Source organism: Apostichopus japonicus, chromosome 9, assembly GCF_037975245.1.
Source record: "Apostichopus japonicus isolate 1M-3 chromosome 9, ASM3797524v1, whole genome shotgun sequence".
In the NCBI taxonomy this organism is placed as follows: Eukaryota; Metazoa; Echinodermata; class Holothuroidea; order Aspidochirotida; family Stichopodidae; genus Apostichopus; species Apostichopus japonicus.
The window spans coordinates 28,463,363-28,487,041 of record NC_092569.1 but is presented as its reverse complement, the minus strand read 5'-3'; the positions used below and the strand labels follow the sequence as shown (position 1 = coordinate 28,487,041).

The following is a 23,679-nucleotide window of genomic DNA, read 5'->3' as shown; positions in this document are numbered from 1 at the left end:
GAACAGCGTTTTGTTTGTATGATTTCGACAATCTCCGAAACAACTCTAAAGTTTCTTAGCCATGCATGGAACATCAATGAATATCCGTTATTTTAATCGCCCTCCCCATCTCCGTTCTCCTTTTGTGGATATCGCATCACCAGACTCCTCTAAAGAGAAAATATTACCACTATTATTTTCCCCATCACCCACCCACCCCTTCTCCTACCTCCCCAAACTACATACAACTAAGCAGTATTGCGCAATGCCAAGTCCTTCCACTAGTAAATAAACGAGTTACTTGTAATGATATACCCGCGCTCATGTCATGTCAAGTTGTACACTGTCTAAATGGTGTGTACGTGGGACTATAAAACGGCGAGGATTTGCGTATTGGCAGAGGCTGTTAGGGGAAAAAAAGAAAATGAAGAAAGAAAAATCTGCTTTGTATTGATTCAAAATGTAACGGCAAGTTGAGTTCGTTTTTGTGGTTTTACCTTTGGGAAAAAGATGGGTAACAGTAATTATCATTTCATCTCGGGCTATACATCTATACAGTATATATGTACTGTTCTAGGGGTGGACTGTCGGCCATAATCTGGGTCCGGGCAAAGACAGTTATTGCACCCCCTCCACTCCCGGCATAGAATGTAAAAGTGTCGGGGACTCTATAAAAACGTTTTCTTCATGGGTATATGCCCCATTGAATCTAGTTCTTTAAACACAAAAGTGTGAACGGGATAACATGGTGCCCAGTACTGTGACATGCTGGAAACATAAGTTTAAAGGGAGTGAAGACTCGCGCACAAAGAAACGTCTGATGCCGTTAATCTGACCTAGTTTCGAATGAGGTGTAACAGAAGTGTTAGACACCACCATCGATCCCAGTAAATACACACACAGCTTGCTACCGTCGGTAATTAGACACTAGTGTACAGTCAATACATTAGATATACGGTCAATACCCACAACACAGTCTACATAGCAGTGATGGACATCTCAGGTCTAGGTATCACGTTTCATTACTGTCTGTATTTTGTAGCGACAAGAAAAATAACTTCACTTGCATGCAACGGAAAGTTAACCTTTTTTCAGAGGGCGGCACGCGGTTTGGGGCGAGTCTTCAATGCCTTTAAAGAAGAAACAGGAACAGCATGTCTTTAGAACTTTTGTTTCCTTTCAGTTCACTCTTAAAATAAAATATACATGTGGTTAAAATGTTGGTACAAAAATTGTGCTCAGGCGTATTAAATTTATTATTTTGAGGGTGGTGGACTCAGTTCTAATCCGGGTCCTCGGACAAAGCTCGATCAATTTCTCGACCGGGTTAGTTCCACCCCTGCAACGCAAAACAATTCACTTATTCCTTTTTTCAGATGGTGTAATTATCAAAAATTTGTAACCTATTGTGATGAGTTTTCCATTAAAATATCATTTTCTTCCTCTATAGGTCATTGACATAATTCCATCAAGCCAACGTGCTAAAATTGTTCATACAGTTTTTTTTTTTGTTGCTCTTACGATAATTTCCTGTCGGATATATTTTTGTGTTGGCTTTACGTTCATTTGAAAAATAAATGGAGGGATTTCAAACTTGTCTGTATAGTTTGAAACTGAAAGTTAATGGATGTTATATGGCTTTATTGGTCTATATTGAAGTCTTGCTACAACGAATACATTCACTGTTGCTGGTTAACAGACTATACAGAGACACATGATAACAACACTATAGTTTTTCGTTCGACTCGTATATTCTTTTTACCCAGCTGCGAGAAAATTCTTGGGGTGCAACAGTTTCCTTTACGACAATGGCTCGAGTAACCTTTCTTCTAAGTATGTTGATTTATACTCCGTGTTACGTGGAAACTACTGGTGAGTACAGTAAACAAAAAAATCACAATTTTGGGATACTTTCTTTCAAACTACTTTCACACCTGGCACATGTTGACAATTTTCTGTTGTTATTTTAATACAGAATATCATAATTTAGCGATAAAGTTTGTAAAAGGAACAAAAAAACATTAATGCATTAGTGCATTCGCCTCCTCAACAGAGTAGTAAACACAGGTGGATATACTACAGTGTCATACCCTCAACCCCCCCCCCCCCCTCTCACCTCTCTCCCTTTCTATAGTATTATAGGCTCGTCTCTTGTGCTGCTTTTCGGTATTGTAAAGTCCTCTGGTAAATATGATATATAAGGAGAGAACCCTTCTGGATGGATTTAAACTTGGAAGTTACGTTAACGATATTACACTTCTTGACTGACACTAATTTCACTCATGTTTAATAATATAGGCTGCTATAGCTGAATGCGATGTTAGTTCTATTTGGATGTGAGCTATATCTACTAGACAAACCAGCGCTGAATTTTGGTCATAGTGTTTATTTAACGTAATGTGATATAGTATACTTAGTCACGACGATAAGGAGATCGGAGGGACACCCCTGTGGCCCGAGGAAAATATCGGATAAAGATTAATGTATTTCGTCATATTCATGATGTACTTATTGAAAAAATTAAGACTCCCTAAAAGGGCCCATAGTGACATAATTGGCCCATGGCGCCCGTCCCAGCTGACGACCTCAGCCGATGCTGCCACACGTGACCATTACTGGGAACAAAGAGTACTTGGATTGAGGATCTCTTTTGTTTTCTCTTTTGTTTTTAGTACATCATTTGCATAATCGCGTTAAGGAAATTATTAAAAAAAGGTGAAAAAAAAAATACCTTTAAAGTTTTGTTACAGGTTACAGTGTAGATTATGAAATAGTTTATGGTACACTTTAAAGAAAGTTCGGATTTATTATTCTGTCTTGCATATAATTGAAATGTTGAATTAGCGCTGCAGAATGTGATCGTTTTTAGAATTCTATTTTGTAGAACTTGTAAAGGCTTTAGAACGGAAATATTGGTCATACCATACGTTTCCACACAGTAGGATATCCTAGAGTAGACTAGTGCATAGTAAATCTGGAGAGCGACGGTGAGTGGAAGTGAACATCTAAGGCGATAGATAATGTCTGTGTAACGAAAGCTGTTACTGTGTACAGGTTGTGCAGGAACATATACACATGTAAAGGTTGTACAGGTACATTTACATATGTATGTTGTATATTATGTATTTTAGATCCTCCTGCAAGCAGGAACTTGCGAAGAAGCCATCATTGGCATATCAAAGCCGCAAGCTGACCAAAGTCAGTCTCTTAGATTCATATTTAACGTCTATGATTATGAACTGTCAATTGTCAACAATTCTGTTACTGGACGACATGGTTAAAAGGGTCTACAGTAACATATGCACATGGTTTAAAGGGTCTACAGTTACATATGCACATGGTTAAAAGGGCCTACAGTAACATATGAACATGGTTTAAAGGGTCTACAGTTACATATGCACATGGTTTAAAGGGTATACATGAACATATGCACATGGTTTAAATGGTGTACAGGAACATGCACACATGGTTTAAATGGTTACAGTAACATATGCACATGGTTTAATTTACATATGCACATGGTTAAAAGGGTCTACAGTTACATATGCACATGGTTTAAAAGGTGCACAGTAACTAATGCACATGGTTTAAAGGGTCTACAGTTACATATGCACATGGTTTAAAAGGTGCACAGTAACTAATGCACATGGTTTTTAGGGTGCACAGTAACATACACACATGGTTTAAAGGGTGTGCAGGAACAAATACACATGGTTTATAGGGTCTACATGAACATATACATATGTTACAGGGTTACAGTTACATATGCACATGGTTTAATTTACATATGCACATGGTTAAAAGGGCCTACAGTAACATATGAACATGGTTTAAAGGGTGTACAGGAACATAAACATATTGTTTGATGGGTGTGCAGGAACAAATACACATGGTTTATAGGGTCTACATGAACATATACATGTGTTACAGGGTTACAGTAACATATGCACATGGTTTAATTTGCATATGTACATGGTTTAAAGGGTCTACAGTTACATATGCACATGGTTTAAAGGGTGTACAGGAACATAAACATATTGTTTGATGGGTGTGCAGGAACAAATACACATGGTTTATAGGGTCTACATGAACATATACATGTGTTACAGGGTTACAGTAACATATGCACATGGTTTAATTTGCATATGTACATGGTTTAAAGGGTCTACAGTTGCATATGCACATGGTTTAAAGGGTGTACAGGAACATAAACATATTGTTTATAGGGTCTACATGAACATATACATATGGTTACAGGGTTACAGTAACATATGCACATGGTTTAAAAAAGTGTACAGGAACATATAGACATGGTTAATAGGGTCTAAATGAACATATACACATGGTATAAAGGGTCTACAGTAATATGAATTTACAGAAATTTGGAATGGACAGGAATTTTCCACTTCAGCAGAAGATATTCATAAATTTGATGCGTAGAGAGGATATAGTATACTCGCTGAACATCCTCCCTCACAGATTGAAGTAATTGGCTTCGCCATTTATGTTAAGTGCTTGCTCCATTCCGGTAACTGCTAGAGAAGAAATTCATACGTGTAAGCAATGTTATCGATAGGCTGTAGGGCTTAGAATACATTTGAAACAAAGCATTCAACTTCCTTCTTCGGATAGGTAGCGATTTAAAAGCGTTCGTGTCATCTATCGAGAGTCAGTAAATCATTAAACTTCTGGTTGTTGCTGTGACCAAGTGACGGGAAGCTGGGTATGTGTATGATGAAACCACACTCTATCGGAAAGGTATCTCCATATGAATTTAACAGAATAGGAGTGATCATTCCAGTAATTTGTGATTAAGACTTGTCCGCTGAAAATTATGTTACCTTCGTTCGAACTCCATATATACATATATATATATATATATATATATATATATATATATATATATATATATATATATATATATATATATATATATATATAACCACTTCAATTAAATGTACTTTATTTTCAATAGCCCTTGTTGTGGTAATGGCAAATGTTATTAATTTTGTGTGCTTTGTCAAATGAAATGAAAGCAAAAGAGGTTAAGTGGTTGCTCTTCATCTTTCCTGTGAAATAATGTCTGTGAAGTTACATATACATTAACATAAACATGTACATTAAACGCTCGTAATAAACATACATACACTATATTAGCGTCATTTTTAATATCTTGTAAGGCAAAAGAAGACCCACCCATGATGTGATTTGTTGGCCCTAAAACCTGTGTAATTATTCGCCATCAGTAGAAGAAATATCGGGGTATATTAACTTTCTCCCTGTAGTGACAATCGTGACAATCGTCAGTCAGCAGTTCATCTCAGTATAGGTGGTCCATGTATTCATAGCGGTTAATGCTCTTCAAAAGCTTTATTATTATTATTATTATTATTATTATTATTATTATTATTATTATTATTATTATTATTATTATTATTATTATTATTATTATTATTATTATTATTATTATTTTGATCATTATCATTATTATTAATTATATTCGTGTTGATTCATCCTTTATGCCTGATCAATTTGGAATATTTGTTGCGCTATCAAGATTCTCTAAATTTTCTCAGGAGTATGTTTCTATTCCATATAGTCGATACCAAAAAAAAAAGAGGGAAAAACGCCCCCCCCCCACCCACTGTCAGTCATAGAACGCCGTTAATATACACATTCACATCAGTAGTTATCACTGTGGCTGATTGGTGCACAGACTTGTCATGTGACAGAAAGGTCACGGGTGTGATTCCTACCAAGTTCGCCTGATGAGTCCCAATAGGACGAACAGGTCGTGAAGTGGATTTTGTTTATGATGTATTTATCGGAAATAGTTGATTGTAAATCTGTTATACCACTTGCTACACGTTCATTATATAACTATAACTATTTGTACGGTATATTATCACATAAACCGGTAAAATTATAAATTACATGTATATATAACCAAAAAGTTGTTTTTTTTTAATTTATATTTAATTTTGTTGCGATGAAACTGAAAGTTTCGTTCTTCTTGGTTACTTTTTAATGAAAAAAAAGAAGCTATTAACTCATGTATGGTCATTGCACTTCTCTCCAGAGCATCTCCCTTCATCAAGTATACGAAAATTAGTTTTATTCAACATTTTTCAGTCTGATACTTTAGTCGGTTAATAGTAAAACTCTTATATTGAAGCTTTGTCACAACAATGGTTCGTGCTACCTTTACTGTGTGTATGATGATCCATATTCTGTCTAGTCACGTACAAGTATCTCGTAAGTAGCCGACAAACTCTTTTTCTTGTTAAATTTGTTATTTTTTACGTAAATGCTTTACCATTCATGAATACAAAAAAAAAGCTTGTTCTTCAGGTTCCATTCTTTCGTTCTCAGAACTTTCAACGGATTCCTTTCACTTTGTTTTAATAGCCTTAAAATAGATATTAAACATCTTATGGAAGTTGAAATAGTCACTTTCAATACAAACATCAGCAATTAGCATAAGCCTAATACACTATCATAGCAGCGATGTCTAACCTAGCCATCTATACATGTATATAAGAATCAGAAATGTAGCCAATATTGCTTTTCTTGTTTACATGTTGAGGATTATAACAAACACTGGACTATTCTACCGTTTATGGAAGAATATAAAAGTTGTATATATTCCCCTAATGTAGAGAACATTATTCAATATTTGTGAAGTGAGCCTGTATTGGGTTAAATATGGTTGTGGATGCACATGCGCAGAGGGCTAGGTCGGGACAGAGGAGAGTTATGTCAAAAAGTTACCTTTATGAACTCTTTATGTTTCCTTACGTATATTATGGAAAAGATAATATTTATTCTACCCAATGTACATGACTTGATCATGAATTAAGTTTACACAGACACACGGCGTACTGGGTGGAAAGAGGTATGATTCCACTGATGTTATCTCTCTGAAGGTTTTGTCTGAAGTGTTTACCACGTGCATGCTTTGTCTAATTAAATATACAACCAAATTCTACAACATTCCACCAAACCTTTGTGTATATGGATGCAATATAAAAGGATGATTTTGTTGCCACCTGACATAGGCCCACATTATAAGTTGGTATTTCTCGTTAGTATTATTCATTTCAACACCCGATACACACAGAGAAGCCAGTAACTCTACTGTCAATCTTTAAGTATTGTTTACAGTAACTACGGCAAATTTTCAAGTCTTGTACCACAGTAAAAACTGGATCGTGCTATAAATCGGTAGCATGTGCTATTAGGATTACAGTAAGAACTGAGGATGTGTAATCCCAACAAATCGAGTTTGAATCATTTGTTGGGATTACACATATCCTCAGTTCTTACTGTAATCCTAATATCATATGCTACCGGATTTATCAGCACGATCCAGTTTTAACTGTTGTACAAAACTTTAAAATTTGCCGTATAGTTACTGATGTAATCTCTGTGTGAATCGGTTGAAATAAATCATGATAACAATTTTCAAGTGTTTTACTATAATTAACCTTTATTTTGAAGACACGATCGATAATATAAACATGGACATGATCGGTAGTCGTAATCATTGTCCCATTTCAACTTTAACAACACTGTATACCTCAGTCTTTGATGTATCGCCGGGCCATAGTTTTCTGAGCTTGTGATTATTCTAACAATATATCGATGTTGTTGTAAAACAAAGCGCCCACCACACTATTCTACTGTTTATCAGGTTAGATTCTGATAAGTGTAATATTGGGCGATAGCCTTTCTTTAAGAATAAATTGCTCTCTGCATGAAAAAAATAAGGAATTTTGACACTGCCCATATACTAACGTTAAACACTCGCGTTCTATCGCTGAAATAGACTGTTTCGCGTGGTAAAAATTTCCGACTCGTAACGGACACAGGGTTGTCACCTGGAAGTGATAGAATGTTACATTTTGTTTATTCTGAAAGACAAAAAGGAGAGGAGATAAAAAAAATAAGGTGAAGGTAAATTGCAAAGGACAGTAAGAACTGCAAAGATGTTAAGCACAGCCTAACGATAACGGATGCATGATTTAAATACATAGGCCTATAACCACTCACTACTTATTATAACTCTATGAGAATCGGTCGTTTTGGGAACATCCACGGCAATTATATGAAAGGGGCACAACAGCTGTCCTCGTTTGTAAGGGCATTATACTGCAAGTATAGAAGGACAAGAAACTCGTTCATGTGTGACTGATTGTATAGCCTAATATTAATAGCAGACAATAACGAGTGTCTTTAATTTCCGAATAGTTCATTAATGATAGAAGCATAAGATCAGTACCCCATGGTGCTCTCAACCTTACAAAAGAATACATGAACTATCTCCCAGCACGTATCACTTGAAATACTTTCAGGAAGTTATTGATACATGACTTAAGGTCTACCAACAATGATCCACAGTTCAAAAGGATGATACATGCACAGCATTGAAAATATTGGCAAAGTTTCATTTCAAGCTTCTTCTGTGATCTTAAACCATAGTAACCAATCTCTCTTATAGGTATGCGGACACTCGGTGTAAGGTAAACTATAGAAACCAACCTTTCTTACTTATGCGGACACACAGTGTAAGGTAAACTATAGTAACCAACCTCTCTTACTTATACAGACACCCATTGTAAGGTAAACTATAGTAACCAACCTCTCTTACTTATGCGGACACACAGTGTAATGGAAACTGTAGTATAACTAATCTCTCTCACTTATGCGGAAACACAGTGTAAGGTAAACTATTGTAAGCAACCTCTCTTACTTATACAAACACCCATTGTAAGGTAAACTATAGTAACCAACCTCTCTTACTTATGCGGACACCCAGTGTAAGGTAAACTATGGTAACCAACCTCTCTTACTTATGCAGACAACCAAGGTAAAATATAGTAACCAACCTCTCTTACCTATGCGGACACCCAGTGTAAGGTGTAAGGGAAACTACACTAACCAATCTCTCTTCCTTTTCCGACACCCAATGTTAGGTAAACTATAGTAACCAACCACTCTTACTTATGCAAACACCCAGTGTAAGGGAAACCATAGTTAACAATCTCTCTTACATATGCGGACACCCAGTGTAAGGTAAACTATAGTAACCAACCTCTCTTACTTATGCAGACACTCAGTGTAAGGGAAAATACAGTAACCAACCTCTCTTACTTATACGGACACTCGGTGTAAGGTAAACTATAGTAACCAATCTCTCTTACATATGCGGACACCCATTGTAAGGTAAACTATAGTAACCAACCACTCTTACTTATGCAGACACCCAGTCTAAGGGAAACCAGAGTACCTCTCTTACTTATGCGGACACTCAGTGTAAGGTAAACTATAGTAACCAATCTCTCTTACATATGCGGACACACAGTGTAAGGTAAACCATAGTAACCAATCTGTCTTACTTATACAGACACCCATTGTAAGGTAAACCATAGTAACCAACCTTTCTTACTTATGCAGACACTCAGTGTAAGGTAAACTATAGTAACCAATCTCTTTTACTTATGCGGACTCTCAGTGTAAGGGTAACTTTGCAGAACGAATTATAATGCTCATATGACATGTCATTATCAACAAAGGGGCAATGAATTGTTTCATAAATATTCACTTCTTCTAGCAGGTATTGGAGTTACAAACATATGAGTATTTATGAAAATATAAATTGTAAAAAACCAAACTAAGTTATCCTTCTAGATGTTTTGACTTTGATTCAATCCATAGTATTTCGTCGGCCAGAAGCTTTTCATTGTGATATTTAAAACGCACATAAAAAGGAAACTGCAGATTGTTCTACTTTCCCTTCACTACTTGAAATGAAAGTAAGCTAAAGAAATTAATGATTTCCATTGTTATGGGACAATAGACTAGCTTTGAAATGTTAATCAGTTTCCACTCAAATGTCTACTTGAAGATACACTACCTGTTTATAGTACTTATTCCTGAGGTCAAACTATTTGATGATGCCAGCTTGTATTGCTAATGAGGAGCTGGTCAATGGTCCTTCTCCTAGGCTTTTCAAATACTTCAATTAATCAGTCACTAATGATTAACCCTCCAATAAATAAAATCACCTGGACTTTTGGCAATGATCATAAATATCTAACAGTGGCGTAGGAAGGTACTTTTGAGTGGGGGGGGGGGCTGAAAACTGATGGCCGTCCTGGGGAGGGGTCTAAGGGGAGGGGGTGTCCCCCTCCCCCTTTGGATTTTTTTGCATTTCCAGGTGGCCTCAGATGCAATTTGGTGCAATATAGCACACTTCCACACCCACTCCATTCTTTAAACTTAATTTTGTATTTTCACCTGGCCTTAGATGCAATTTGGTGCTCCAAATGAGATTTTTTTCTCATTTGGAAATGAAAAAGGGGTTTTCTGACTTGCGAAGCGGGGGGCGGAATGATACTTCCGCCCCTCCACATTTTTCACTGGGGGCTGGCGCCCCCAGCCCCCCCCCCCCGGTTCCTACGCCCTTGATATCTAATGTATTAATGAGTCCGTTACTCATTGATGTAAGTATACTATTGCAAAAAGTTGAGTTTGTTCTTGCTCTAGGTGGTTCTTGTTCAACGTTTCCTTTGTTAAGGCTTGACTGACATATATCTGCAATAAAATTACCAGAGCCAGAAAGACACTTTCATTTGGGAAAGTTTTATCAATCATACGATTCATGATTTATTGTGGAGCTCCCGGATTTGAATTTCATAACCGTTTTGGTAGATTATGAAATATGGGGAATGTCAACAACTTGGGGCTATTCGAGACTCCGCCAAATAATCTCCAGATGTTGTGCATGATTGGAATAAATTTGTGATATCGTAATACTCATTTAAATACACGCTAATTAATGCAAATCTAAGGAATCTAAGGTATGGATACATCTATTATGTTTGTTATGTTGAACGTGTATATAGCGAGCGTGTATAAACAAATAAAGTAAGTATTAGACCACGGTCACACGTATAAAATTCCATCTTCCGACCATCGTTTCTTAACTATAGTCCGACCATATTAAACTAACTACGGTAACGGTCACGCGGCGTACTCACACGACTTATTGGATATATATTCGGACGGTCGTTATTCGCGGACACATGCATCAGTGAGTTAATTATGCTTTTGCAAAGCTATCATGCGCAGTTGCGTTGGGTCAGTGGTCACGGTTTTGACGATGTTTCGCGGGTTTTATAGTTGTAAGTAGTAGATGATGTCAATGTTTACGGTAAAATCCATAGTCGGACAACGCAATTGTGGTCACACGCAGGGTTCTTCCTGCTAATGATGGTCGGACCATGGTTAATTCGGGGCTAACTTCAGGACCCAACTTCACATGTGTTTTCATTCAAAACGATACTCAATGTTCAATGCGAAGTACGAGACTCTGACTAAAATGTCAGTCACTGAATCAAAGTTAACTTGTTAGAGAAATCTCGTTTATTTGTTTGATAATGGCTAATGAAGAAAACCTTGTAAAAAACCGACCAAACAATGCTATTAAGAATAAGTGCCCTATCCTGTATCATAGATATTAGTTTAGTTTAGTTTAGTTTGGTTTAGTAGAAAAAAAAGGATCAGGAGGGACACTCAAGTCCCCATCAAGGACCCTATAGGAAAGAAGAAGAAAAAACTGAAAACACAAACACTCAGACCCGATTACAATGCTTAAAGTGCTTGTCCAAAACATTCTTAAACCCATTGACACTACTTGCAAGTACCACTTTCTCAGGCAAACCGTTCCACTATTTCGCAACCCTATTAGAAAAAAAGTTATGCCGAATATTAATCCTACTTTGTGACTTTTGGAGTTTAAGACAATGACCTCATGGTACAACTGCTATTAGCAGAAAAAGTCGGTAAAGGATAAATTGTGTCAATGCTTATATTTCTTTGGCCAATTTATTGCCGTATACCCGCTTCGTCCTGCGAATTTCCATTCTGTCTACGCCACTGGTTGATCTTTAAATAATTTCTTATTTTCTTCGCAGATTTGCAGTTTTTGTGGTGTGTTCACTTCTCCTGGAACACGACAACAGCAACGGGGAAGTACGTGCCAACCAATTTGTCGCCGAAAACGTGTTCATCATTCTGTGATGACCAGAGCAATGATACAGGAACTACGTTTGGCCTAAGCGGAGGGAATATTTGTCTGTGTATTAAAAGTCTTGATGTTTTCAATGACACAGCAAGACTAGATGATATCGAATGCAAGGCAGACTGCAAACGCACTGCAGACACAGACACTGAATACTGTGGAAAGAGTGGAACTGTCGCCGTATACCTTGGTAATTGGTAGCAATTCACTTTGAGAACTTGATAACGTGGTCATTCGCTATGCTCATAACGATCATAACGTATAATTCTATCAAATATTACTTCACCCCTTTATTTCCTGTTCTCACCCACGCACCCAACCGCCCCCCCCCCCCCTCTCTCCCCATTAATTGGTCAAAAATTAATTTTAGTTACGGATCGGTTGTTACTCCTTGTTTGGGGGACTAAACTTCTAAATGCGATGTACCTGTCGTATATTCACCTTCTTGGTTTCCAAAATCAGCGACGCATTAGTTGACTTATCGATACGTATAAATTTATTTAATCATATGCTCACAGTACAGATATGATAAAAGAAATACGAAGAGGATATAAGTCGGAGACACATATTCATTCCCCTACTCTTACGAACATTTTGAATATGCAATTTTTTTTTTGTTAATGTTCCAGTACCAAATCATTCCTCTCAGCAATCAAGTGACTGTCCAAGCCTCTCCAAACTTGATAACGGAGTCATTCACTTTGAGTGGGATAGGGTGTATCTGACGTGTAACGATGGTTACCAGTTAACTGGAGATGACATGCTAGAGTGCAACCAGAATGGTGATATTTGGGAATGGCAAGGAACACCACCGACCTGCAAAGAAACTGCAACAGAATCAGACAATGATATGAGAGGTTTGATGCAAAACTACTTCAGAGGATTGAATTAAAGTAATCAGCCGAAAGAAAAAACTATTGAAAGGGTTGAAATGTGAACTTCTTCATCTTGTCTGTGTTTGAAGCAATGCCGAGAAATGATAAAGATCACGCCCTTTTACTCCGACTCAAAATTTAACGAATTCAGACTACCCAACTCATATACGGGTATATAAATTATTGACTAGACAAACTTGGACGTGTGAAATCAGAGATTGTAATGTCAATGCGTCAAAATGCTATGACAGTGGCGGTAAAAGGGAAGTCAAAATTTGAAAATCGGCTGTCACCAATGTTAGTCTTAGAAATATTCTTTCGTGACAATACAAAGCGATTTGAAGTAATAATTTTTATGATGAGATATTAGTTGAAGGAAGGCTGCATATGTCATATTGTAAACGTAATCACAGTTAAGTTATGCGGTAAACTCTACATAACTAACTAGTATATATGTCATTTCAATGCAACATGTAATTATCAAGATAGCCTTCGACAGGTAAAGGAAATTTGATTTGGAATACCTTTAAGAAGAATAAAGAAAATCTTTGTTAAATGTTCTTGTTTTTCAGGTAATACAGAGAAAGGAAACACAGGCGTTCTTGTTGCAATAATTATAACCATCATTGTTATAATTACAGCGGTTGTTGTGACAGTGATAGTTCTCAATCGGAAAAGGTAAAATTATTGATTACTCCTCTGATTCATTGGACCCACTATTTACGTCCATTGGATCACAATATTTACATTATTTAAAGATCAAAACACTTTTTACTGCATTTACAATAAAGACAATAATTATAAAGAATGACATTATTTTCAATTCGGCACATTTCTTTCCTTTAAGTGTTAATTGGAAAATATTAACCAATTTTCATCAACATGCGGTATTATTATTAGTATTATTATTAGTAACATGCGGTGTATTTACTGTTTTTTCTATTTAATATTTTATGGCATTGTATTTTCTAGATTGTTTGTAAAGCGCACAGATGCATCGCGCGTATAGTGCGCTATATAAGATTTTATTTACATACATTACATTATTTTTCACTCAAGGATCAAACATTTTCGTCTTCTATGTATTTTCTAAATAAATTCTTTCTGTTGTTTTACTCTCTCATCTTTATATATTCATACGTTATATATCAGTAGCTGCACGAGTGACTACAGGCCGCAAGCTCCACGATATCGACCAACAATTCAACGAGTTGACGGAGATGGAACCGTCGACCTAGATTTGGAGAAACCAGATGCAACTTCTCATGAGGCTACAGATGCAACATTGAACGAAGAAGAGCATGCGACTATCACTGTCGACTACGATTTATCTTCTGTACTCCCTTCCTGCGACGCAGAATACCCATTGGAAACAGCCAATGAAGATCTTTATGATACTGAAGAAGTTCAGATTGATCCAGGTCCTTGTGATCAAACTGGGTTTGATGAATCGCCATCGTACAAGCCGATTGATCCATACCGTCCTGTGCCATCGCCTAGATTAGAAACAACCCCCTCTTTATTGGACGAAAGTGTGAAAACCGTGGAAGAACATCAGCGAATATCCAACAGTTATGTAATACCAAATGCATCTGTACCAGCAGCGGGCAATAAGGCCTGGAACAACATCGACGACGGTGATGTCTACGACTGGGCAAACGCAAAAGGTTCTGAAGAGACCACTGCAGATCAGCAAGAATATGAGGTACAGATACCCAGAAGGTTCCAAAATATGGACATCAGTGAGATTGTAACTCCGAAATACACCAGGGTATCCAAAGAGACAAGTGTTGGGTCTGACGAAACCGAGTCGCAAGACCAGTCCAGAATGGAAGATGTATACTTGACTCCTATATAACCTTGTCTGGATAGTCCGGCCGAAACAGGGGTATATAATCATATTATTTGAAATTGTACACAGAAAGGAAATAACGATGTTCCCAAATTCCTGTTCATGCTGCACAGGAATTTGTTTGTTTTTTTAGTGCAAAAAAGAAGAAGAGAGGGAGCAAAATCTGTGAGCAAACGACATAGATGATAATGTACTTAACCCTTCCCATGCCGAATGTTTTAAATTAGGGCCAAAACACGGTCAGACTTCCGAAAATATTTCTCCCGAATGCCTCACCCTACAGAGAAGATTTTTAGCTATCCAGAAGCGCCACACTGACACGCTAGGCTATATAGAAACAATTTAGCAATAACGCCTCCACTTTGTGAGTAATCCCTAGCAATTCAACTGGAGCATTTTTATGGTATCGAATTTCGGTCAACAACAGTTGGCGATTCTGTAGACTATAGGGTAGACATATAAAAGTTAGAGAACCTGCCGTTTGATGCCGTTCGATATCGCGCCATTAACCTTTGGAACTCTTTACCCGAAACATTAATTGACAAACCTATAGTTTAAGATCTTTAAAATATAACTTGGGTACTAAATTATTTCCTTATTTCCATTACTTATTGACGCTGATCATTTGTCTACATATTACTTTCTTTAAGACTGACAGAAAGCCTACATTCTTTTATTGTTTGGATGCAGGTATTCAGCTGTGGCAGGAATGGAGGTGGGTAGATGGGTAATTTCAGTCGTGCATTTTGTGTGTATGTGCGTATACAGTTGATGGGGTGTTCAATTTGTGCTTTTTGTTTTAGATTGCTTTCATATACTGTAGTATTTCTTTCTACTACTTCAATTACAGGGAGTAGGGCACTTCGTCAAGCCCGCGGGGTTTTTATTGTTCTACTTCCTTCACACCGTGTCTCGTTTATCACTTTCTTCTTACCCACCGATTATTGTAAATATTAAATGCATGATGTGAGAACAAACAAATGACATGACATGGTCCTATACCAGGATCTGCCTCATTGGCATCATAACAGAAACAACAGCTGGAGGAGAAAAAAATGTGTTTCACAAACGGACAGAAAACACATTTAACTGCAATGGTGGTATACAGCTGAATGCCTTATTAAATTGAGGTATAGTCAAGTTAATCCTAGAAGAAAAAGATGTTTGTATATATATGCGTCTCAGAAATGTGGAATAATTACAACGCGTGTATTCCTTACTTATAATTTGAATCATTGCATTTCTTTGAAATTATATTTGCCTCTGCACATTATGTGAAGCTGATATTGAGGCAGAGTTTGGCCGTAACCAAGATAAAAGAAGAGAACTTATAAATGCAGGAAGCTGTTACTTGGTCCAAGTAGTATCTACTAGGTCCACGAAAGAGCTCGCTCATAAATGTAAAGAAATCAACAACCTGATCTGAGGGAATTGTATAGCCGTTAGCATATAGGCCCAGGGATGTGTCCACGCTGGGCGGCACTGGGCGGCCCCGCCCAGCACTAAAAATTACCGCCCAGCACTGTCTTAAAAATCGTGAATCCAGCCCAGCACTATTTGCATCGAAAATCCCGACATTGCTAACAATATATATTCAACATAAATTAGGCCTAGCCTATATGCCAAAATCATACAGACTAATAATGCATCAGTTACGCATGCGAGAAACATTATTTACGGCTCTCAATCGGTCCCTTGTAAAATCTCTTTGAAACAAACTAATAACTTTTACCAGGTACGTAATATATTTCACTAAAAACAATTAAAAATGTAAATTGTTAGCAAAACTAGTGTATGTGCTTAAAATGCTACACAAGTGCCAGCATTTGGCATCTGAGCACCTTCAAAAATCACCTTCAAAAATTTCTCAAAGCGGAGGGGTGTCCCCCTCCTCTTTGAGATTTTTTTTAGACCCCTCCCCCAGGACGGCAATCAGTATACCCGGCACTCAGGAAATCCTGGGCACATCCCTGTATAGGCTTATATTATAAACCACTCCTGACCATTTCTCGACTTTTTGTATCCTATTTTGTCGACGATTTCTCGCTATATGATGCACCTAAAATAATTCATCAACAAGTTACACTCTTTTGAAGTATTTCTGTTCTGCTATTCTACTCATAATCATATTAAATACATATTAAAGTTAGCTTTGATAAGTTAAATTCCACGTCGCCTCAACTTGTCATTTTTTTTGTAGTTTTCGCCATTTGTACGATATCTAGGGAGGAGCGGGGGGGGGGGGGTGGGCAGCGTTTTCTGCGGATATAAGGCTGATTAACATCCGCTCTAAACATATAAGCAGCCTTTCTATGTTTGTCTGGGTTGGTTATAATATACTATTTGCGTGTACCTTGAATGTTCTTAGAATCTTCATTTATTTTTAGGAATGAATGAAGAAAAGTTTTTCCCCCGTGTATATAAAAAGTAGTGTCACCACTAATCAGCATACACATCACACGGCACAATGAACAATACTGACATCATTTATACACCACCATTCAGTCGATTAATATTTTTAGAAACATTAAAGGATCAAAAACTGAAACCAACAGTAAGTAACTGATGAGGTTTCATATATTCACGTCAAAATACATATTTGTTAATTATAAAAGTGGAGCCACCGAGAAGCGGAATGAAATCTTTGAGCTCAGACATTTGTAACGTTTGTGGAATTATATTTATCTCGATGGAGTAGATTTTTCTCTCTATAGTAACTATGTATAACATTATGTTTTCCCCTCCAATTTCATTTTCGCGGTTATTACCTATATATATAGGTCTTCCTATGCTTCATTTTCCCCCGAAATTTTCAGCTATGTAGTGTCTTAAGTAGTGCTTTGTTGTATCATTTTCAAATAAGTATGAAATTTATAATTAATTTTATCTTCCCTGGTGTGATCTTGGTAAACCCAGCTACGAGCGTATATGATGTCGTGTGAATATATATATATATATATATATATATATATATATATATATATATATATATATATATATATATATATATATATATATTTCGCCTACAGTGAAATTACGACCTTCCTTACCGGTTTCGAACCTCTGGACATCCAATGAGCGTCCATAGCCTGGTTGGTTAGGGTGTCCGTGTACAAAGCGGGAGGCCCGGGTTCGAATGCCGGTGGAAGCTGGAAGTTATATATATATATATTTATATATATTATATTATATTATATTATTTTCCAGGGGAGCAAGTGCCTATTTCAGCCACCCATCCCTCCCCTCCCTTTCGGAGGCCGATGATGATGATAACAAATCGAGTTCTTCAGAAAAGCCAATGTTTCGCAAAACTTCTTGCACAGGAATGCAGATTATGTCATCATTGCATAATCGACGCTACTTGAAATCTATACGATTTTTTTTTGGACACGCACTGGCCATGAGTCAATGATCCTTCAAGAACAAATAAGAACGAATATATTATTGAGAGCGAGAGAGTTAATTGCTATATAACCAGCATCTCTAACCTTCTAAGCCGGCACTGTATACTCTTGAACCACATTAACTTACTTGAAGGGGATGGAGCACAATCACTGTTAGCCTTTCTGTCTAGCTTTGGTCTTTTCCACTGATACTGTGATAAGTGATATTGTAATAAGTATACTATGTTGTTACATTTTCAGGAGAAACTTAAGTTTTCAACTTGCAATCTTCCTTGATTATAATTTTCTTTAGTATTTATTTGATACTGTTGGTATTTTTTTCACAGATATACAGAAAGATAGATAGACAGACAGACAGAGAGATAGATAGACAGATATATAGACAGATAGACAGACAGACAGACAGACAGACAGACAGAGAGATAGATAGACAGATATATAGACAGATAGATAGACAGACAGACAGACACACCGACCGACCGACCGACCGACCGACATACAGAAAGACCGACCGACAGACAGACAGACAGATAGATAGCAGTCAATGGTTGTATATTCTTCGTCCGCAGCAGAAACCGAGAGAGAGCAAGCACACTTCGTGTTGTCGAAAACCGTTCCAAATATTAACAGGTTAATGGTCTAATGGTTGGAGCCAGTCAACCCTATGTAACAAAGGAGCACAGTATTTAGGTCATAATTATTACTTATATTTTCAGTGGAAAAAAAGTGCCCGTACCCACCCCTCCCCTCCTCCTCCCCTTCGAAACCCGATGAAGATAACAAAATGAGCAGTACCGTAACCACAAAGGATTTTTTTTTTCAGAAAAGCCCATGTTTCACACAAATTCTTGCACAGGAATGCAGATTATGTCATCATTGCATAAGCGACGCTACTTGAAATCTATAGGATTTTTTTTGGACACGCACTGGCCATGAGTCAATGATCCTTCCAATAAGAACGATGACTAACTTAAATGCATATGTTAATGAGAGAGGTACAGTTAATTGCTATATAACCAGCATCTCTAACCTTCTAAGCCGGCCTTGTGGAGATCTTGAGCCACATTAACTTACTTGAAGGGTATGGAGCACAATCACTATTGCCATTCTGTCTAGCTTTGGTCTTTTCCACTGATGCTGTAATGAAACGTTATCATAACATTTTTAAAAGAGCCTCTAAATATGTTTTTATTACGTTAATTGCGGTTTTATAAAAACGTCGGCATAACGTTTTTATGAGATATTAATGTTATATTAATGTTTTAACGAAAAAACTGTTTTAACGAAATCATAGCCTGAAAACGTTTTCGTGACATATTTATTACACCACAAATAACGTTATCAAGACAAAATACGAAACGTTTTAATAACGTTTTAAAAACGTTTTTGTGTTTGCTGGGTGCTATATAGGCATAGGAGGTGCTTCCATGATACAATACACGAACGATGAAGGTAATTAGCCGGGAACTAATACTCATGTTAGAGCATTACTGTGACAAGAAAGTATACATAACTTCCTCAAGTGATACGAATGCCAACTATAAAAATTTAGTACAAGGTTCTTCAATACCATACTACTTCTACTAGTTTGCCTTGGACTAGAAGTGATTAACGTAGCACCCATGAAGGATAGATCGACAGCTACTATATACTGGTATCTGTTATTTTATGATACCATTTATTTCATGTTTTATTTGTCATGTTCATTGTCATGTTTATTTTTGTGTGAGCGTTAATTAAGACTTTTCAAGTTGTACCCACGATCTCAGAGTTGACCGGCCCTATACTCTCATGGTAAGGTGCTACTTGTAATTTTCCCAAACCTAAAAATATATTGTTGCCTATAGTCACTGCGTTTTTGACCAGCTACATTTGCGTTAAAGGTGAGTCTCGAGGCAGACTTCAGGAGACGGACAGTGTTTAAAATTGCATTCATTTCAAATTGTGTTTATCACAACATGATTTTTTCGTTTTCTTCGAAAAATAACACTGCTTTAAGAATCCAACAACTCTTAAAATATTCTTCGGACATTCCTCTATAACTTCAGCCAACACATCCTGGTTCTTAATACTGTGTTTAATTATGTTATCATCTTGCTGTGACAAGTTTAATGCTCTGTTTAATTGTCGTACAGTACAACGTATAAAAATGACGTTATTTGTTTATTGTTTACTCTTTACATAACAACTCTCTTAGCACCCTACAACTGTTAAAATGTTCTTCAGACGTTCCTATATTGCTTTCAACCAACATTATCTGTTCTAAATACTGTTAGTGTAAGAACATTTAAATTATGTTATCATCTTGCTGTGACAAGAAACTGCTCTCTTTTCATTATCGTACAACGTATAAGAGTGACGTCATATGTATATTGTTTACTCGCAAAATAACACCTCTCCTAGCACACAACAACTCTTTAAATATTATTTTGATATCCCTCTATTACTTTCAATCAACACATCCTGTTTCTAAATAAGTGCAAGAACATTTAAATTATGTCGTTTCCATGTTGCTGTTACAAGGAACTCCTGAGTTTTTAATTGTCGTCCAACCTATAACAGTGACGTCATATGTTTATTGTTTACTCGTAAAGTATTACCTCTTTTAGCATCCAACAACTCTTCCTTCAAGTATTTTTAGGACATTTCTTTACCAACATTTAAATGCCATTTTCATGTTGCTGTGACAAGGGACTGCTATGTTGTAATTGTCGTACACCATATAAGATTGACGTCATTTGTTTGTTGTTTACTCGAAAATAACAACTCTCCAATCATCCAACATTGCGAAAATTGTTCCGATGACATCCCTCTACAACTTTCAACCAACACAACTTGGTACTAAATATGTGCAACGAAACTCGTTTTTAAGCACTTTTTGAAGCCTGCCCCGATGGACTACTAGCTAATACTTTCCAGATATACGTATGTTGTCATCTGCATTCAAATATTCCCATTTTAGAGAATAAATATGTAGGTTTAAATGTCTAATGTTGACACAGGCTTTCTAAACTTAGAAGTTATATGTTAAATGTAATCATGAGGTAAGTATGAAAGTACGCATGCTGTAATTTTCCTGCGCCACTTACGGAACCATTTATTAGAAGGTCTTAACGTGTGGGCTTCATGTTTCGATAACTCGGTTAAGGTTACAAGGTAACCCAAATTGCTGGCTTCAGGAACCGGCGCGGGGGGAATAGTGCACTTTTTATGAATGAGTAATTATCTTTTTACATTTTTGTAATAAAACAAATATGCTCTGCTATTACTGAAAGAGAGACCTATGATAACGAGACTGACAATGTGTCCTTTAACAAAAGATACCGGGAATTTTTGTGCCGTTTATCTGAAGGAAACAGAAAAACTAGTGAAAATTGTGCAGGCACATAGTGCATGTACAGTGTACCCACTTTCACGGGAAGCCATTTTGATGTGATCTTGCAGTTCGCTTTTTCAAATCAAGTTTCATGCCACCCTGTCCGAGGGCTATCCCTCCTGCCCCTTCCCTTCCCCCTTCTCCGGAGATTGAACCATCTTCTGCCACCTCTCAACAGGAAATCCAACGGTCGCAAACGTATCACGTTCAGGCAAACTATATACCCAATACATCAGCAGTATACTGACTATCATATAATAAGTGAGACAACTGTCACATCCCGACCTTAAGGGCACATAATTTGACCAAACCTACCAAGCATTGTATTATGATAAGGCCTGTAGGCAGGCTTGGGCAGGGGGTCTCCCACAACATCCCCACCCCCCCTTCCTCTCTGTCTCTCCCTGCACAGACTACTGTGCCTCCCAATTTTGGCCACTGCCGTGTATACACAAAGTTGAACAAGTTACAGGTCACAAGTGATTGCCCCCTGCTTAAATTGTTTGTATGTCTGTATTGTATGTATTTTTAGATCCTCCTGCAAGCATGAAATCGCGAAGAAGCCTTCATTGGCTTATCAAAGCCGTAAGCTGACCGAAGTCAGTCTCTTAGACTCATATTTAACGTCCATGATTATGAATTACCAATTGTCAACAACTCGGTAACTGGACGACGTACTTTAATCTTGGAGTGACTCGAACTCGGGACCTTATGATTGAAAGGCACCGGCGTTAACCACTGAGCTAACACTCCACTAACACTGCCCTCTCTCCACCGCTGGTGCCCCTCCAACACTCCAAAGTAGTAATTACAAAACAAAACAAAAACTGTACACCCTCTCTCTCTCTCTCTTTAAACAATCGTGTTTTAACCGGTGCAACTTCGACGGTTTAAAATGGTTACTTCTTTTTATTGTGAGGTCCCCGGTTAATTCAACACAATTGTTATTCCACGTTAACGGATAATATCAAAACTTTAATCCAAAGCAAAACCGTTAGGTTACGGAAAACAATCGTTTATTCGTCTCCTTCGTATTAGTAGGCGTCCTATATTTGCGCGACTGTTCTAAATTGAATCAACATTTTTGACGGCTAATATACTGTACCGATTGCGTAAGACTGCATGAACACGATTGTAAAATGCAACCGTCTCATGCGATATAAATACTCTGATTCAACAATTCTTTGCGAGCAATTTTAAGTATCCGATTCATTTAAAAGGTGGTCGCAGTAATAAAACATTTACGTTCAATCTTTACGTGCAATGCATACTGAAGATGCGATAGTACTTCTGTTAATCATTAGACCACTTTGTTATCTAGTTGGTCGGCTATTTAAATTGCTGTCCGGTTATGCGGCTGGACTGAAATTGGTGGGATAGTGTGCATTAACGAAGGCCAAGGAGTGAGAAGCTTGCGGGAGAGGGTTTAACTATTGGGTACAAGCAGGGGGTAGGAAGTTTCCAAAAAGTGGGGGGGGGGCACACCATCAGAGAGGCAACTTGTGCATTCCAAAATCACCACTCGTTATACTATAAACCCATACACACCGGCCATATCACTCAAATATATATGATGTGTTAGTATTTGCTATCAATACTATTTATTGCGATTGTTTATTGTTAACCGTGCTACAAAAAGATACGGGATGCCATTTTATAAATAACATGTACAGACTAAAAATAAATAATTAAAATAAAATATTAAAATCAACAAAGGCTTAATATATCCAAAAAACAGTTCCTCATCAAAGGACCACATTTTATTTGCTGCAGTAGGGAACATTTGCTATCCTCCCCCCCCCCCCCCGCTCCTACCCCCCTGTATACAAGAATGACATGGGTTGGAATTATCAGTTTGGGGATGGGAGTCAAACAGGACGGTATATATTGTTCACACTTTGCGACAAATTGTACCGTTCAATCCTCCTTAACCATAGAGGACTTTCAAATTATGTGAGTGCATGTATTTTTCCATGTTATACCATATAGTAATTGAAAGCACATAACGTATTCATACAGTCCAAGGTCCAAAGTCAAAACGTCAATTGTTAAAATCCTTAATACAATTAACGGTTTGAATTAGCTAAAAGAAATGTGAACATATTACC

At 37.2% G+C, this 23,679-nt stretch overlaps 1 protein-coding gene across 3 annotated transcripts; it reads left to right on the top strand.

Moving 5' to 3' along the window:
* Positions 1-1,565: 1,565 nt before the first annotated feature.
* On the top strand, positions 1,566-16,925 carry LOC139973543 (uncharacterized). Of its 3 annotated transcripts, none has more exons than XM_071980297.1 (5): positions 1,566-1,851; positions 11,958-12,254; positions 12,694-12,921; positions 13,512-13,617; positions 14,092-16,925. In XM_071980297.1, the coding sequence occupies exons 1-5, from the start codon at positions 1,788-1,790 to the stop codon at positions 14,795-14,797; spliced, it is 1,401 nt and encodes a 466-aa protein (XP_071836398.1). In that variant the 5' UTR covers positions 1,566-1,787; the 3' UTR covers positions 14,798-16,925. The 3 variants fall into 3 exon arrangements, with proteins under 3 accessions (XP_071836398.1, XP_071836399.1, XP_071836397.1); XM_071980298.1 differs by lacking the exon at positions 1,566-1,851 and adding an exon at positions 6,070-6,234 and having other exon boundaries at positions 14,095-16,925; XM_071980296.1 differs by lacking the exon at positions 1,566-1,851 and adding an exon at positions 6,072-6,234.
* Positions 16,926-23,679: the final 6,754 nt, after the last annotated feature.